Source organism: Ictalurus furcatus, chromosome 11 (assembly GCF_023375685.1).
Source record: "Ictalurus furcatus strain D&B chromosome 11, Billie_1.0, whole genome shotgun sequence".
NCBI classification, from domain to species: domain Eukaryota; kingdom Metazoa; phylum Chordata; class Actinopteri; order Siluriformes; family Ictaluridae; genus Ictalurus; species Ictalurus furcatus.
In genome coordinates this window covers 768,091-784,027 of record NC_071265.1, presented here as the reverse complement: position 1 = coordinate 784,027, position 15,937 = coordinate 768,091, and the positions used below count along the sequence as shown (strand labels likewise).

The following is a 15,937-nucleotide window of genomic DNA, read 5'->3' as shown; positions in this document are numbered from 1 at the left end:
TTGTTTGTTCTGAATGGAACGGGTCACTTGACAGCGTAACGTGACTAAAAACACGTTGTTGTTTTTGAATATCTCCGTTTTCTCCGTCCACGCTAGAACACGAAATCAGCGTTTTGAAATGTATCCACTCGGGAGAGCGGGTTTTGAAAAGCTCTGTTTTCGCTGCACAAAAACGTCGTCTCCGTGTGGAGGCCAAAACCTAGAGAAAAAGACTTGCAAATTTATCCGGATTAATGTGGACGTAGCCTGTAATTACTGTAAATCTGAGCACAATCTGCAGTAGGGATGCATCAGTGCCATTATATTCAGACCGAGTAAAAGTATGAGTACAGACTTTTTGGCACTCATCAATACTGATTTGGCTACTGATACTGATACTGATACTGAAGCTACTGACAACCCTGACGACTAACATTTACTTCTTATACTTCACCTTGTAAAACATTTATTTCAACAAAGAGCATTTATTTAACCCAGCGCCAAAAATGGCTTGTTTGGATGTGGCAGGATTTGTGACATCACACTTGCAAAGACATTTTAAATGTCATTTTAAATGCCCCTAAAGCCAGACATCCACACCTGCTTTTACATCATTGCACCGTTGGACCCGCCCACTGGCGCTCGGTCGCTGAAAACGGTCCTGCACATGTTACGGCAGGGGGGCATTGATAATTAATTCATAGGCAAAGATGTTAGCCAATCGTAGCAGTGGGTGGTTCCACTGAAGTCTTAAAGGTAAAGGACACCGATCGTTTCAGTCAGAGGGTCAGAGACAGGGTGCAAAAAATGACTACATTTTGTATGGTTTTTGTGCAAAATATGATAAATGTTATCATTATTACTATAAATATTACTGACATTATAATTACAGCTCAGGGAAGATAAAATAAAATAACATTTAAAAAAACATGTCATGACCCCTTTAAATAAATCCAGAACACATAAGGGTTCTTTGGCTCGACTCGACCCTCTGAGGAAACTATTTTAAATATTTGACATAGGGTTTGGGTCAAAGAACCCAGAAGTAGAACCCCTTTATGAAGCAAAGAACACAACAGGATTAAAAGCAAAAAAATAGAAGTGTTGTAAATTGACCAACCTGGCAACCATTCTTATAGCTACTGAACAGTCCTCTGTACAATACTGGATTTATTTATTTGTTTGTTTTTTTTGCTATACATTTGGGTTTGAGATCAAAAGATGGATATGAAATGATAGATCAGAATTTCAACTTTCATTTCCTGATATTTACATCTAGTCGTGTTAAACAACCTAGAACATGTCACCTTTTTCGCAAGCCACCCAATTTTTAGGTGAGCAAAAGTGTTGGAACATATATGTCTTAAAGTAAATGAAAGTAAATAACACTTAATATTGGGTTGTATATCTGTCGCTTGTAATAACTGCATCAATTCTGACACCAAACTGCTGGTTTCTTCTTCTGTGAAGCTTCTCCAGGTTTTTCCTGCAGCTTCTTTCAGTAGTTGTTTGTTTCGGGGGGTTTCTCCCTTCAGTCTCCTCTTCAGGAGGTGAGATGCTGATCAGTTGGGTGAAGGTCTGCTGATTGACTTGTCCAGTCTAAAACCTTCCACTTTTCCCCTGATGAAGTCCTGTGTTGAGTCCTTGTCTTGCCACATGATGGAGTTCCTCCTGATTAGATGCATACGATTCATTTCTCTGTAAATTAGCAGGATTTAACATTTGCTAACTAGCTAACATCATAGCCTGCTAGTTTAAACAACTTATCCATAAATTACCCTGTTACATATTAATGATAAGTTTTAAATACAAATTATAACCAACTGTAGAAAACTGGACTGATAATGAGCTGGTCTGTAATGCTCCTAGCTAACAGGTAGCGTCAGTACTCCGCTTGCTACAGTAGCCGCTTGGAAATGTACTGAAATAAGTGTCTGGTTAGCTATGCTATGTTAGGTATGTTTTTTGACTGTATCAATTTAATCTAAGGTAATTCCAGATATTTGGCAATAACAATCTTAACACAGCAGTATAGCTAAAAAAAAAAAAAAAAATACTGTTTTGCACTGTTTTTAAAAATACAAAATAAAATACAATCCTGTATAGAATGCTAAAACCTACAACAGTATGTTACCATTATTTTCCTGCCCTGCTCTTTATCAGATATAGATGATGAGATACCGGAAAATCATGCTACATCACATCATTGCTTCATCGTGTGTTAACAGTCACTTTCCCGCCGGGACACGCCCCCTCGGCCGACTGAGCGGCAAAACATCCAGCAAAATGGCTGGTTTTAATAGGTGAAGCTGTTAAAAACGCTAGTATAATTCACGATTATCAGCGTAAATGAAAGGCAGTTGGACTCGACAGTGACCCTTACAAATTGCACAAAAACCTGTACTCCATGGACATTGGCATGTGGCCAGAAATCGGTTTTCCCGATTTTTATATGTACCTGAATTCAACGCCGGGGAAATACATTAAGCAAAGCCTGAAGGCGAACAAAAGCCTTGACGTTCGGTCCTACTTCAAGGCGGTGTTTGTTGGAGAAATTAAAGAGACAAGAACACCAATAAACATTCTGGTTGTATGTGGACAGGTATGTGGACTAGCTCGTCCTAGTTTGTTTGTAGCTAACGCTGATTCCACTTCCTAACGTTATATATCTGTGAAGTAAAACACAGTCAGAGAATGAATGAGTCCCTGTTATTCATCAGTGGAAATAGGCAGCGTTTAAAAAGAAATATAGAGCAAATTATTCATCATCGTACACCATGAACACCACACGCCAGAAGATCTTACACTTACACCGCTCGACTGAGTAAAAAAGGACTGAATGCTATTTTGTCACTCTGTAAAAAGATAGGTCTGAATTCTTGTTGAATCTGTTAGCAGGCGATTACACAGCAGCTTTTTCCCATTTTAGATGTGTTTATTCTGTGTTTTCGTGGAATTCACGCTGTACACTAATGCTGCCGCTCAGAGTCTTTGCCACTCAGCGGGCGTGACCGTGGCGAGTTCTGGCTACCGTGATGTCATGTGCGTACCCTCTATTGATTTTTAGAGGATATAATGATCCATTACTGGAGCAGCGTAATTTATAATATGATTATTGTCCCTGTATCTAATCTTGAATAGGCTGTAGAAAGTCAGTAGAGTGCATTAAAACTCAGTTTCTGATTCAGAGCTTCATGTAATGGGTTTAGGAAGACGGATGCAAGTGCAGGAAGAGCTTTTATTTAAGAGAATGGCAGAAAATCCAAATCAAAAGGCAAAACCGTGGTCAAAGAGTCAAGAGTCTTTGACAAGCAAAGAGTCAGGTGATCGGCAGACGGCCATAAACTGGGATAGGACAAGAATCATTTAAACATAACATTATATTTTTTTCCAAGCAATATATTTTGTGTAAATAATTCCAGATTGTTTCTAACAATTATTAAGTAAAGCTTGGACATGACTGCAGTGTGTAATAATAGTGTCTGTAATGACTGTGAGTTATTTTCTCTATTACGCAGCTCTAATTTGATCAAAACCAAACAGGCAATAAAGCAGGGTGAAATTACCATTAAATCTGAATAAAGTGATCAATAAAGTTACTTTCCGGTCTCACCCATTCTGCAATAAAGTTATTTAAACGACACACAGATTACTGTAATCCATACCCCTTCAAAGAGAGAGAGCATTGCGTCAACATACAGCAATTCCTTGTTGTAGTAGAGACCTATTTTTTTATGATGCATCCTATTGACATATCTTTCAGTGTCCTCATCCCTTCTTTCCTCAGTCCTTGAAACTGATATAGGCAGAAGACATGGTACTGCTAATTTATAAATATTGAAAATAATATATCACTTCAAAATAAGAAAGATTACTACAATTAGTAAGAGTTCATACATATTATACCTGTGTCACCTGTAACACTATAGCTGTGATCAGCAGCAATGTGCTCTATGTTTGTAGGTCCAGGGGTGCATCGTGGTGCAGGGGCTCTCCTAATTTTGATCACAGGACGATGCACAGAGATGGTGTGAATAACATCTGGTCTCAGCCAACTGTAGTCTTGGCCTTTTTTGGTCCTGACAGACTGGTTTGCCTCACAATGTGCCTGCAGAATGACTCGAGTTTATTTCCCCAAACACAACTCCTTTTTGTGTACCCACATACTTACATATCCCATAGGGGTTAAATGCACAGTATTAGGGAACACTTTATACCTAGTTAAACGACAACTAAGAACATGAGACAACAGCTTGAAGACTCTATGCAATGAGACAACACATGTATGAACATGTGTTTGAGTTGAATATATTATTTATTAATGTATATTTAAATAAGTGCAGGGGTGCATAAGAACTGTAAACAGTAAGATTCATTTCATTTCACTTAATTTAATTTTACATGTACATTTATTCATTTAGCAGACACTTTTATCCAAAGCAACTTACAAATGAGGAAAAATACAAGCAAAGTGATATATCAAACAGAGAACAATACAAGTAGTGCTACTGTACAAGATCTTTTACTTGAGTTCTAGAAAAGCAAAGTGCGCAGAGTAGAGGTGTAAGTGCCAGAGTAGGTTGTTTTTTTTTAGGATAATGTGGTGTTGGTATTTTAGGGGTTAGTTAAGTGCTCACAGAAGAGGCGGGTCTTTAGCTGTTTTTTGAAGACGGTGAGAGATCCTGCGGTCCGGATTGAGGTTGGAAGTTCATTCCACCACTGAGGAACAGTCAGTGAGAAGGTTCTGGAAAGGGACCTTGAGCCATGCTGAGTAGGTACTACTACAGATTACGTGAGGGAACATAAGCCTTCAGGAGAGAGTTGAGGTAGGAGGGTGCTGTTCCAGACAAGGTCTTGTAGGTGAGCATCAAGGCCTTGAATTTGATGCAGGCGGCTACAGGAAGCTAGTGGAGGGAGATGAAGAGGGGTGTGACATGGGTTCTCTTGGGCTGGTTGAAGACGAGGTGTGCTGCAGCATTCTGAATCATCTGAAGGGGTTTGATGGAGCTGCTGGGAGACCCGAGAGTAGTGAGTTGCAGTAGTCCAGTTTTGATATGACTAGAGCCTGGACTATTATCTGTGTAGCCTGTTCGGTGAGGTAGGGTCTGATTTTCTTGATGTTGTACAGGATGAACCTACAGGACCGTGTAGTTGTTGAGATGTGGTCTGTAAAGGTCAAACTGTCCTCAAGAATCACCCCAAGGTTCCTGGTCGTCCTGGTTGGCTTGAGTGTGGTTGAGCCGAGCTGTACTGTGAGGTTCTAAGACAAGGCACTGAACATCATGTTGCTGCAGGTCCATTGACCCATTGACAGTTGACAATCTCTGATAGTCTCCTGCCATAAAGATGACATTAGTAATTGCCTTTGACTAACTTACAGGTTTAAGAACATAAATAATATTAATTAAAAACATGGTCTTTAACCATGGTGTGTTAACAATGCAGCTAACGCTAAGTGACCACACTGATCCTCAAATATTAGTGGATTTTATTATTTTGTTTTAAACATTGATGTAACTATATATATATATATATATATATATATATATATATATATATATATATATATATACTACACACATGTCGGTGTGTTATATAAATATTTTAAATCAATGCACTTATGGAATACTAATTACCAAAAATACCAATTCTGTCTCTCTAAACTGTGGATTCAAATAGCCTGCAAATAACTTCCGGGAACTGTCTGAAGTCTACATGAATCACGTGACGATCAAGCGTTTGAGTCCAATCAAAATCCTTGTCGTGGCTAGTGGCTCAACCCGTTTAACGTCTCACCCAATGACAACGTGGCATCGAGTTGATTGACTTATACGCGATCCAATCCTGAGGCGTCTTTCTCTGACGTTGTCCAATCCGCGTCCTCTTTGACGACAGACGCTATAGCGGCTGGTTTGCGATGCGTGAGAAATACGCAATATGGCGGCTTCCTTGGTCCGGTTTTTGAGAGGGTTGTATGTTTTATTTTTAATATGTGTCCTTTCTGCCGCGGCCTTTTTGAATTTGGAGGAGTTAAATGAAATGAAATATGGGATTCAGATTCTTCCGGACCCCGTGATCAGAGGGCAGGTGAGCGGAATCCGGGCTAATTAATACGCTAGCAAGCTAACTAGCTAGGTTGTATGTTTTGATTCTTAGCTAACGGAGAGCTTTAGCGGATTAGCATGGCTGAAATTGGATGCTAGCTTGCTAACTGAGCTAGCTTAAATGTATGTGGTGTAAGATGTATATTTGTTACTTGTAATATTTTTATATACATTAAAATGTTTATTTTATGGTAAAGGGTTAATTGATTACGTTCTATGTCAGCTATTATTATTATTGTTGTTGTTGTTGTTAATCACTTCCTCTTTTCTTTCCTCTTCTCCTCCATCAGATGGAAGATGTGATGTTGGTGTCTAATAAATATAAGCAGCTGTATGAGTGCCGGTTGCCTCCGCAGGCGATGAGGTTCCACCAGGATCCGGTTCCTGAGTCGGACCCTCAGGGTTACAGCGGCCCGGCCATCCCCGAGCTCCTCAAGCCCATGCACACTGCTCCCTGCCTCACCAAGGTGCTCGTTCATCACGCCCCTGTGTTTTATTACGCCTACACCACGGTTTTATTTATGATAATACTTTTCATCCATTTACAGTTACATTTAAATAAGCCAGCTCGAGTTCTCCCTCCGTTCCCTGACCTTTTCTCTCATTTCTTCTCCGCAGACTAAAGACTGGTGGACGTATGAGTTCTGCTATGGACAGCACATCAGACAGTATCACCTAGAAGGTATCACCAGTGCGCGTAAAAATATTTACTGTTAAACTCTACAGCGTGATGTTTTAAACCATAAATACATCCCTGATCCTGGTTCTGATTCTACCCATGTGTGTGTTTGGGTCCAAATGTGTTTGTACATTCCCTGAACTTCTGTATAAAACTGACTCTGGGGCGGAGCTCTGTCTGTAATGTCACAACATTATTGAACCAATCACGTTCAATGTACAAATTATTACATAAAGGTAACCCCTTTACCTACAGAACGTGCATGCTAAGGTATTCAGTTAGCTAATTTTGCTAATGTTAGCAATGGTTATGGTGGTTGTCATGGGAATCATGACTAATGTGAGCTTGTTTACTAGCGCTTAGCTGACTGGCTAGCGAAGTTGGCAAATATTAGTGCGATCAGGATTTTAGGAATGAGATGAAGATGTGTTTCTAATTAGCATATTCATAAATCCTGGTAATTTAATTAAGACTAAAAGTGTAGAGATGTTAGATTATTTTGGTGTGTGTGTGTGTGTAGATTCAGAGATTAAAGGTGATGTGCTGTATCTGGGTTATTTTGAGTCTGAGTTTGACTGGACCAATGAAACTGCTAAGGTAAGACAACTTTAATTTACTCTCCCTGTCCCACTCTCACTGTCCCACTCTCCCGCCTCATCCTTCTGTTTCACTCTCCTGTCTCACTCTCCTGTCTCACTCTCTGCCCTCCTTCAGGCCACTAAACAGCACAAGCTGAAGCGGTATCACAGTCAGTCGTACGTCAACGGCTCTAAGTGCGACCTGAACGGAAGCCCACGAGAGTCTGAAGTCAGGGTGAGAACCTGCGTGCGCGCACACACACACACAGATTATAGGTCATCTAAATGCTTCAGGGTGTGTGTCTGTGTGTGTGCAGTTTGTGTGTGAAGAGGGTTCGAGTGATTATATCTCCCGTGTGGACGAGCCTCAGTCGTGTCACTACGTCCTGACGGTTCATACGTCTCGCACGTGTCAGCACCCGCTGCTGCGCCCCCCCTCCTCCGCCAAGCCGCAGGGCATCGTGTGTCAGCCTGCACTCAGCGCTCAGCAGTACATGGACTACGTTAAAGCACAAGTCTGTGAGTGCATGCCTCCTGTCTCACTCTCATTCTCACTCTGCCTCACTCTCTCATTCTCACTGCCTCACTCTCTACCTCACTCTCACCGTCTCACTCGGTCTCACGCTCTCTGCCTCACTTGGTCTCACTCACTTGGTCTCACGCTCTCTCTCTTCCTCACTCTCGCTCTGTCTCACACTCTGTCTCACTCTCTGTCTCACTCTCTCTGCCTCACTCTCACGCTGTCCGACTCCCTTTGCCTCACTCGCTCTGTCTCACTCCTGTCTCACTTTCACACTCTCTCACTCCCCTGTATTTCTGTATGAGTGCACAGCTCCTGTCTCACTCACACTCTGTGTCTCTCTGGGAGTGGAATTCCGGTGTCGCTCTTCTGTCGTCTTCTCCTGTCTCACTCCCACTGTCTGTCTCTCTCTCTCTTGATTCTAATTACTACATTATTTTTAGAAACCCACTCTTGACTTTTACACCGTCCTGTATAGATTTACTCTCCTGTCTCGCTCGCCTATCTCACTCTTTTCCCTCTTCCTGTCCTGTCTTTCTCTCTTGTGTTACTTTCTGTCTCACTGTTCTGTCTTGCTGTTTTTTTCTCACACTCTGTTTCATGTTTTCACTCGTCTGTCTCACTCTGTCTCCCTATCTCAGTCTCCTGTCTCGCTTTTGTGTCTCAATCCCATGTTCTGCTGTCTCACTGTCTTGATCTGCTGTCTCATGTTCTTGTCTTACTCTTCGTCAGAAAAGTTATCACTTTTCTGTCTTGCTCTTCTGTCACACGCTCACCCTCTTTTTTTACTTTCTGTCTCACTGTCCTGTTTTGCTCTCGTCTTACCCTCTCTCACACTTCGTCTCCTGTCTCACTCACCCGTTTTGCCCTGTCTCACTGTCTTTCTCTCTTTGCTTTCACTCTGTCCCTGTTGTTACTTTCTGTCTCACTGTTCTGTCTTGCTCTCTTGTTTCTCCTTCTCATCTCTCTCTCTCTCTCTCTCTCTCTCTTTCTCTCTCTCTCTCTCTCTCTCTCTCTCTCTCTCTTTCTCGCTCCTCAGCTGACACGAAGCGGAAAGTGGAGCAGATCTCAGAAGAGCTCAGGACGCTCGATCAGATTCTGTCCAAAGATGAAAGTGCGGATGAAACAGGAAGTGATGTAATGGATGAGGAGTCTGTACCGCCCACTGATACGTCTGCTGTAGAGTCTGAGGTCGAAGGTCAGTGCTGGTTGTATGTAATGTATCTAAGTGGCCTTCTTTTTCAATACTGTTGTGCTCAATATACGGATTGTAACAGTTGCTAGGCAGCGATTTGACAGTCGGGGGGATTTGGGCGGGGTTTATTCATAGACTTTTCTTTCTGAACAGACGCAGTAGATGAGGAGGGGGAGGAGTCAGAGAACGAGGAGGCAGTGGATAAAGATTTCTGGGACGGAGTCACCAAACCACAGGGGACAGAAACGCAAACACCCGACCTACAGGTACTAAAATAGTCAGGCACTGAGGGGGTGAAAACTTTTGCATCACACTCAAGAAGTTTAAATAATTTCTCTGCAGGATTCTGACGGAGCGCCGGAGAACGAACCCGACGATAACGACAGTAAGAAAACTCGCTTCATTACACTGCTGAGTTATGGATCCTGATTGGTCAGAAGGTGTTGATTATTTCTCTATAACAGCGGCTCTGACTGTAGCACAGATTTATTTTAATGCGCTCGTTCTGATGCGTTATCGTTTCCATAGTAACAGTAACTCCTTCACAGGGAAGGAGTCTCCAGTGTCAGCACTTTGTAACTGTCAGAGTTAAAAAGGTCTTCAGAACAGAGGAGTTTTCGCTTTGTGGTTTAGAGACATGAACATTAAATGTAACTGTAAATGGATAAAAAGTACAACATGTCATTCTTTAATAAGTAGGTGAGCAAGATAATAAATAATAATTCGATAAATAAGCAAGTAAATATGTACATGAGCAGGGAAATAAGAAAATAAACAATGAGCAGATAAGGAGAAAATTAAATAAAGTAATTGAGCAAATAAGTATGTAAAGTTTTAAATAGCTATGTAAGTAAGTGTGCAAGTAAATTAGTAGGTGTATATACTATAAATAAATGAATAAGTAATTAGCTGATCAGTAAGCAAATAAGTTGGAAGTTAGGTAAGTAAGTAAACAAATAATTACCTAAATGTCAGTTAATATGTAAATGAGCGTTTAAGTAATTAATAAGGAAATATGTAAATTATTAAATATGAAGGTAGCTAAATAAAAAAGTAAACAAGTAAGTGAATAAGGAAAATAAACAAAAGTGCATTGAGTTAATAAGATAAATAAGTTAGTAAATGAGCAAGTGAGTATGTAAATTTGCGCATATGTAAGTACTTAGGGAAATAAGTAACATTAGGGCCTGTCATTCTTTAATAACTAAAACACTGGTCTTGTTGGTGAATGTTCTGTGGGTGTAAGAGGAATAAAAGACTTGGGGATGTGCTGTTATAGGAAACTAATCAGCCTTGGTGTGGTAACAGTAACTCTGTGTTTCATTAGCGAGTGTGTTTCATTGGTTGCAGTATTTGGAGAAGGGAAGTTTAACTTTAAGATCATGACGGATCCTGTAGACCTGATGAAGTTCGTGCAGCACCTCAGAGACAGTAACAGAAAGGTCAGTGCTGCTTGTGGGGGGGATGGGGTTACTTCAATTCACTGACCTTTAACACTGGAAATAAAACTCCTTTCCTTCTTCCAGAACAAAAAAGCTCAGGTGAGAAACGGGAGAAGCCAGGCTTCCTCACAGGAGGAGGGGGAGGAGGAGGAGGGGGAGGGGGAGGGGAGGAAGGAAGAGGAGGGGGAGGGGAGGAAGGAAGAGGAGGAGGAGGGAGATGAAGATGAACAGCTGCTGAAGGAGTTTGAAGAGGAGATGGCCGACCTCTCGGTTCCTGCATCCAAAATCGTCCAGATTAAAGAGGAGATGCAGAAAGAGTTCGACAACATCATAGAGGAGGTACTGCGTCCATCGTCTTCATCAACACTATCATCATCATCTTCATCTCTAAAGCTAAAAAAGCCAGACTCAGAATAATAAAAAAACAAAATAAAATGGAGACTGAGAATAATACAGAAAGACACGGGTTTGCATTGTGCAGAATGTGCACTAGGGGGCAGTGTGATATTAAATGCGCAGAAGGAAACTCTGGAAATTAAAGCTTAATAATGTAGTAGTGTATGTGATGTGTATGTAGATTTCTATAAACACTGTGTGTGTGTGTGTGTGTGTGTGTGTGTGTGTGTTTGTTTCAGGCGCAGCAGGAGTTGGAGAACGAGGGTCTGAAAGGAGAGTTTGATCGCTCTCAGGCCACTCAGACTTTAGAGAACACTCTGGGTAAACTGCTGGATCGTCTGGAGGATAAAACCGAACAGGACGCTGAATCACACACAGACACAAACACTGACACACACACGCACAAAAACACACACGCTCCATCCGAGAGGGAGACAGGAGGTGCCAGAGGTGACCCCAGCCTCGTCCCCAAGACTCCAGGTAAATAAATCCACTGTGTGTGTGTGAGAGAGAGAGAGTGTGTGAGACAACCCCAGTGTCCTGCTTCCATGTGTACTCTCACTCACACACATACACGTAGATTAGCTTATAGTGAAGTGCAGAATTGTTGGCGCCCTCTACACCTGTCAGCTAATTACAGTTTTGATATTTTTTAAAAATAATGTAATGATAAATAACGCGAATACAGAGAAAGCATAATACAAAAAGTAACATAATAAATAACGCAGAAAATGGCCACAGTGTAACAGAAACCCCAGAAACACACACAATTTAAAAAAAATTTAAAATATCTTGTGGGATTTTTTTTTTTTTTCATTTTGAGTTTAAACTTAAAATATTAAAATATAAATATAGCAGTAGGTTAGCGTTTAAAATATCAAGCTAATTCCTTAAGTAGTTAAACTGGATATTTTTTAACCTTTTGCAGAAATAAAGTTTGTTATTGATAGAATAATTTTTACCCAGCCTATCATATCATATTGGGGTGCCAATAGTTTTGCACTCAATTGCAAATCATATTTAAGTTTTGTCATTGCATTATGTTTTTCGTTCTCACATCATCCTCATCCTCATCAAGTCTACACATCACTGCAGAAACCCATAGTATAAAAATCAGGTGTGGTGATCAGGTGTGTTGCACCGTTGTCAGGGTAACATGCCCCTGTGTGTGTGTGTGTGTGTGTGTGTGTGTGTGTGTGTGTGTTTGTGTGTGTGTCGCCTCAGAGCATGAGCTCGGTGGAGATGAGCAGGTAAAGATAAGGGTGACTAAGTATAAGGTGGGTGGAGACGATGCGGCTGGTGGAGGTGAGGGGGGTGTGAGGGTGCGGGAGCTGGGCGAGAGCGACCCCCAGTGGCAGCACATTCACCACCTGGTCAAAGAGCAGCTCGAGAGAGCCGGCATCAAGGCCGAAGGTATGATTGAGCATTGTCCTGTGTGTGTGCGTGTGTGTGCGCTTTTCTTTTTCTTCCTCACTAACCCTCACTTTGCTGTTGAAACACTTTCAGGTTCTGGGAAAGTCCGAGTGCGTGCTGTTCCTGGTGTTTTGCATTGCTTTGCTTTGCTTTGCTTTTTATTGCCGGTGGGGGATTTATATCAGTACAGGGTGTTGTGTGTAGATCTAACAGCTTGGCCTGTGGCGGTAAAACACACAGTCGTCTTATTCAGATATACGTCTGGGGAAATAACCGCGGTTAAACATTTAACCGGGGGGGAGTGACACGGACTTCACTGGGGCAAAAGGCTGTATTTTATTTATTTATTTTATTTGCTTTACCTTTTAAATGTTTTAATCTCCATACGGTAGAGCTGGGCGATATGACGATATAATATCGTTATCGTGATATGTCATGGTACACTTTTCTGAGCTTAGGATCTCAATATATTTTTATATAATATTTTATAATTTTTTTTAAAATAATAAAAAAAAAACCTAAAACGTAGTGTTAAGCTTTAATCTTTTTTTTTGCAATGAAAAAGGTAAATAATTTTTTTCATAGAAAATACTGATATATTTGTCATATCACCCCACCCCTACAACAAAGCGTTTACACACAAAGCAACAGTAATAATGATGATGATGATGATAATAATAATAATAATAATAATAATGATGATGATGATCATAATGACCAAACAAGTTAAACTTTTTTATTTTGAACACAAATTGTCAGGATATGAATAAAATAATTATGCTATATGAAATATATTGTCTATAAAATGCTCCTGATTTATACTGGGCTTTGAGAGCTCCTGGTGCTCTGGTGGGGGTGGCCTAATATTCTAATGAGCACCCAGTGAGGTTCCAGTGCGTCTCATCCATCATCATATCACATCTCATTAGCTTTCACTTGCATTGCGTGTAGTCACTTTTCCTTTTGCCTCACTCTGTGTGTGTGTGTGTGTGTGTGTGTGTGTGTGTGTGTTTGTGTGTGTGTGTGTGTGTGTGTGTGTGTGTGTGTGTGTGTGTATAAAGTTGACCATTTCCTTTTTTTTTTTTTTTTCTTTTAATTCCTTTCAGGAAAGATAGAGGTGAAGATTTTGACCCGTAAATCAGCGGAGGAGGCGGGAGACCAGTGGCTGAGTGAAGAAGATACCAAATCGTTTAGAGAACTCCTCATCAACCTGCTGGTACGGAGAGAAAACACACACACCCACACACACACACATCTCACCATATCATTTTTGCACTTTTTTTTTTAATTCCTAGGAAACTACTATAAAACCTCTCTACACGTTCACCATCATTAAAAAGGCCGCTCTATGAATATGTATGAATATGCAAATTAGAAATGCACTCCGTATCCGTTAACTCTTAACGCCAAAGCAGACCTGTCAGTATACCACATTACCATGACAACTGCCATGCACCATAGCTAGTCCCCTCCCCGTATAATAATTTGCATATCAGACGTGATTGGTTCAAAGCCTTTGAGCTTGTAATTGGTAGCTCCACCCTCCGATAAAGCTTTATGCACAAAAATCTTAAATATATATCTGCACCTGATGCTGTGTACTGTTACACACTATGTGAACACTGATTGGTGTGTGTGTGTGTTTAGACGGGAGGAACAGAGGAAGTATATAAAGAGCAGAAGCGACAGCAGGAGCTGGAGAACAATTACAGGTTTGTTTGGGGAGAGAAACAGGACGAGAGTCAGTCGGCGGGAACTGGAGAATCAGACGAACTCGATTTCTGATTTCTGACAGAAGCGTATGTGTGTGTGCGTGGAGCAAACACAAATGCAGAGATCGGACTGTGGGGCAGCCGTACAGCCATCACTCGGACTGCAGTGAGAATTTCTGTAAAGCATCAGTGAACAATAAACACACACACATTCTCTCTCTCTCTCTCTCTCGCGCGCGCTCTCTCTCTCTCTGCTTTCATTCATTTCAGTTCAACTCCAGGTGAAACACCAAACTCTATCCATTCAGCATTACGTTTTTTTCTTCTTTTTTTAAGGGAAGAAAAATCACAACCTTTTGATGAATGCTGTTATTTTTCCTGCTGTTATTACTGCACTTTAAATAATAATAATAATAAAAACGCAGCATTTGGAATGTTGACCTTGGAGACACCGAACGGGACCTGGATAAAATAAAAAAAAATAATAAAAATGAAAAAGCCGGATGTCGTGATGTTTGGGAACACGATCTACTGAACGACCTTGCAGGTTTGAAGAATTTACGATTAAATACAAGGTTGAAGGTACAGGAGGAGAACAAGGTCAGATTACAGAGCGTGTTTACTTCAGGGTTGGGCGAGATCTCAAAATAACCTCCTCCTCGTTGGGTCGGTTCACATAGGGGTGCTGCTGATTTTGTTTATTCTTGTTTCTTATTTGTTGATTGTGACCTAAACATGGGAAGCCCCGATTCTAAAGAAATTATATTCCCAGCCACATGAAATTTGGCCGATTATGAAGACAAACTTATTTTCTGTATGTTTAAATGCTCTGAAGTCGTCGCAGAAGGCCGGTTGTTTTCAGTTGTTCAAATGTTGTGTGTGGGCGGGGCTTAACAACAATTTACTCTCATTGGCTAGCGAGATTTGGATCGTCAGTTCCCTGACCAAGAAGTACAGACGTCAGTGGTGTGAATTTTGGAGAGCGTTCTGGAAGAGGCGGTTCTCTGTATAGTGTTTGTATTTTGTAGTGGAAATGAATGAATGACCTTACTGAGAGTATATTAGTTCGTAATTAATATTTGAGGTTTGTTAACGACTCATACCATTATTTTTTTCAAGATGAGCTCTCAGGAGCGGCACAGAGAGTCGTCATCAATGTCATCATCATCAGCCTCCTCCTCCTCAGCTGGGCACTCAAGCTGTCGATCCAAATCTCACTAGCCAATGAGAGTAAATTGCTGTTAAGCCCCGCCCACACGAGATTTGTACCAGAATGGCGAGCGTAAATGAAAACTCAGGCAGCGCGTTCATAAACCATAATAAGTGAAAAGGACGCTTAGAAAATTGTTAACGTAGAATGGTGTGTTGCGTTTTTGTTTGTTGGTTTCTTGAAAAGTTATGTTCAATACTTTTTGGCACAAATTTAATTCCATAAAAATTACAATTAATTCCTTAAAAATGGAGAAAAGTGTGAAAATTACAAATATTAGGGGCTTATAGATCCCACTATAATAGTCACAGATGCTACAGATCCTTAAATTGAAATAAACCTTTCAATGGCTTTGTGTCAAAATCTGAGCTCTGAACATCCAATAGACTTCAAGATCTTAACAAAATTACAAGATAAATGTAAAAATCTGTACTGCTTTGACGTGTCCAGATAGCGGTGTTGAGTCACGAGTAGAATCGTACAGACTGTACAGACACAACAGATAAAGTGTGTGTGTGAGAGAGAGAGTTTAGATACGACATTGAGTAAAAAACAATAAGGTGCTTATTTTCTTCCTGGAGTCTAAGTGATTTTTGAAGTGTTAAATGTATGAGATTAGTTTTTTATTTTGTTATAAACCTAAGTGGAGTTCTTGTTTATGGCTTTAATAAAGAAAACGCCCTCTGCTGGCTCCTGATGTTATAGGAAC

The 15,937-nt window shown here is 40.7% G+C and overlaps 1 protein-coding gene across 3 annotated transcripts; it reads left to right on the top strand.

The window, feature by feature from the left end:
* The first annotated feature begins 5,886 nt into the window (after positions 1–5,886).
* Positions 5,887–15,930, top strand: os9 (OS9 endoplasmic reticulum lectin). Of its 3 annotated transcripts, XM_053636382.1 has the most exons (15): positions 5,887–6,066; positions 6,374–6,550; positions 6,702–6,765; positions 7,283–7,359; positions 7,477–7,575; positions 7,658–7,859; positions 8,900–9,058; positions 9,209–9,321; positions 9,398–9,440; positions 10,406–10,497; positions 10,582–10,836; positions 11,133–11,373; positions 12,118–12,306; positions 13,413–13,522; positions 13,954–15,930. In XM_053636382.1, the coding sequence occupies exons 1-15, from the start codon at positions 5,917–5,919 to the stop codon at positions 14,089–14,091; spliced, it is 2,109 nt and encodes a 702-aa protein (XP_053492357.1). In that variant the 5' UTR covers positions 5,887–5,916; the 3' UTR covers positions 14,092–15,930. The 3 variants fall into 3 exon arrangements, with proteins under 3 accessions (XP_053492357.1, XP_053492359.1, XP_053492358.1); XM_053636384.1 differs by lacking the exon at positions 10,582–10,836; XM_053636383.1 differs by lacking the exon at positions 12,118–12,306.
* Positions 15,931–15,937: the final 7 nt, after the last annotated feature.

Coding starts and splice junctions, on each gene's coding strand:
- os9 (XM_053636382.1), top strand. CDS start 5,917: ATGGCGGCTTCCTTGGTCCGGTTTTTGAGAGGGTTGTATGTTTTATTT. Junction 7,360..7,476: donor GGACCAATGAAACTGCTAAG/GTAAGACAACTT, acceptor GCCCTCCTTCAG/GCCACTAAACAGCACAAGCT. Junction 13,523..13,953: donor AACTCCTCATCAACCTGCTG/GTACGGAGAGAA, acceptor GTGTGTGTTTAG/ACGGGAGGAACAGAGGAAGT.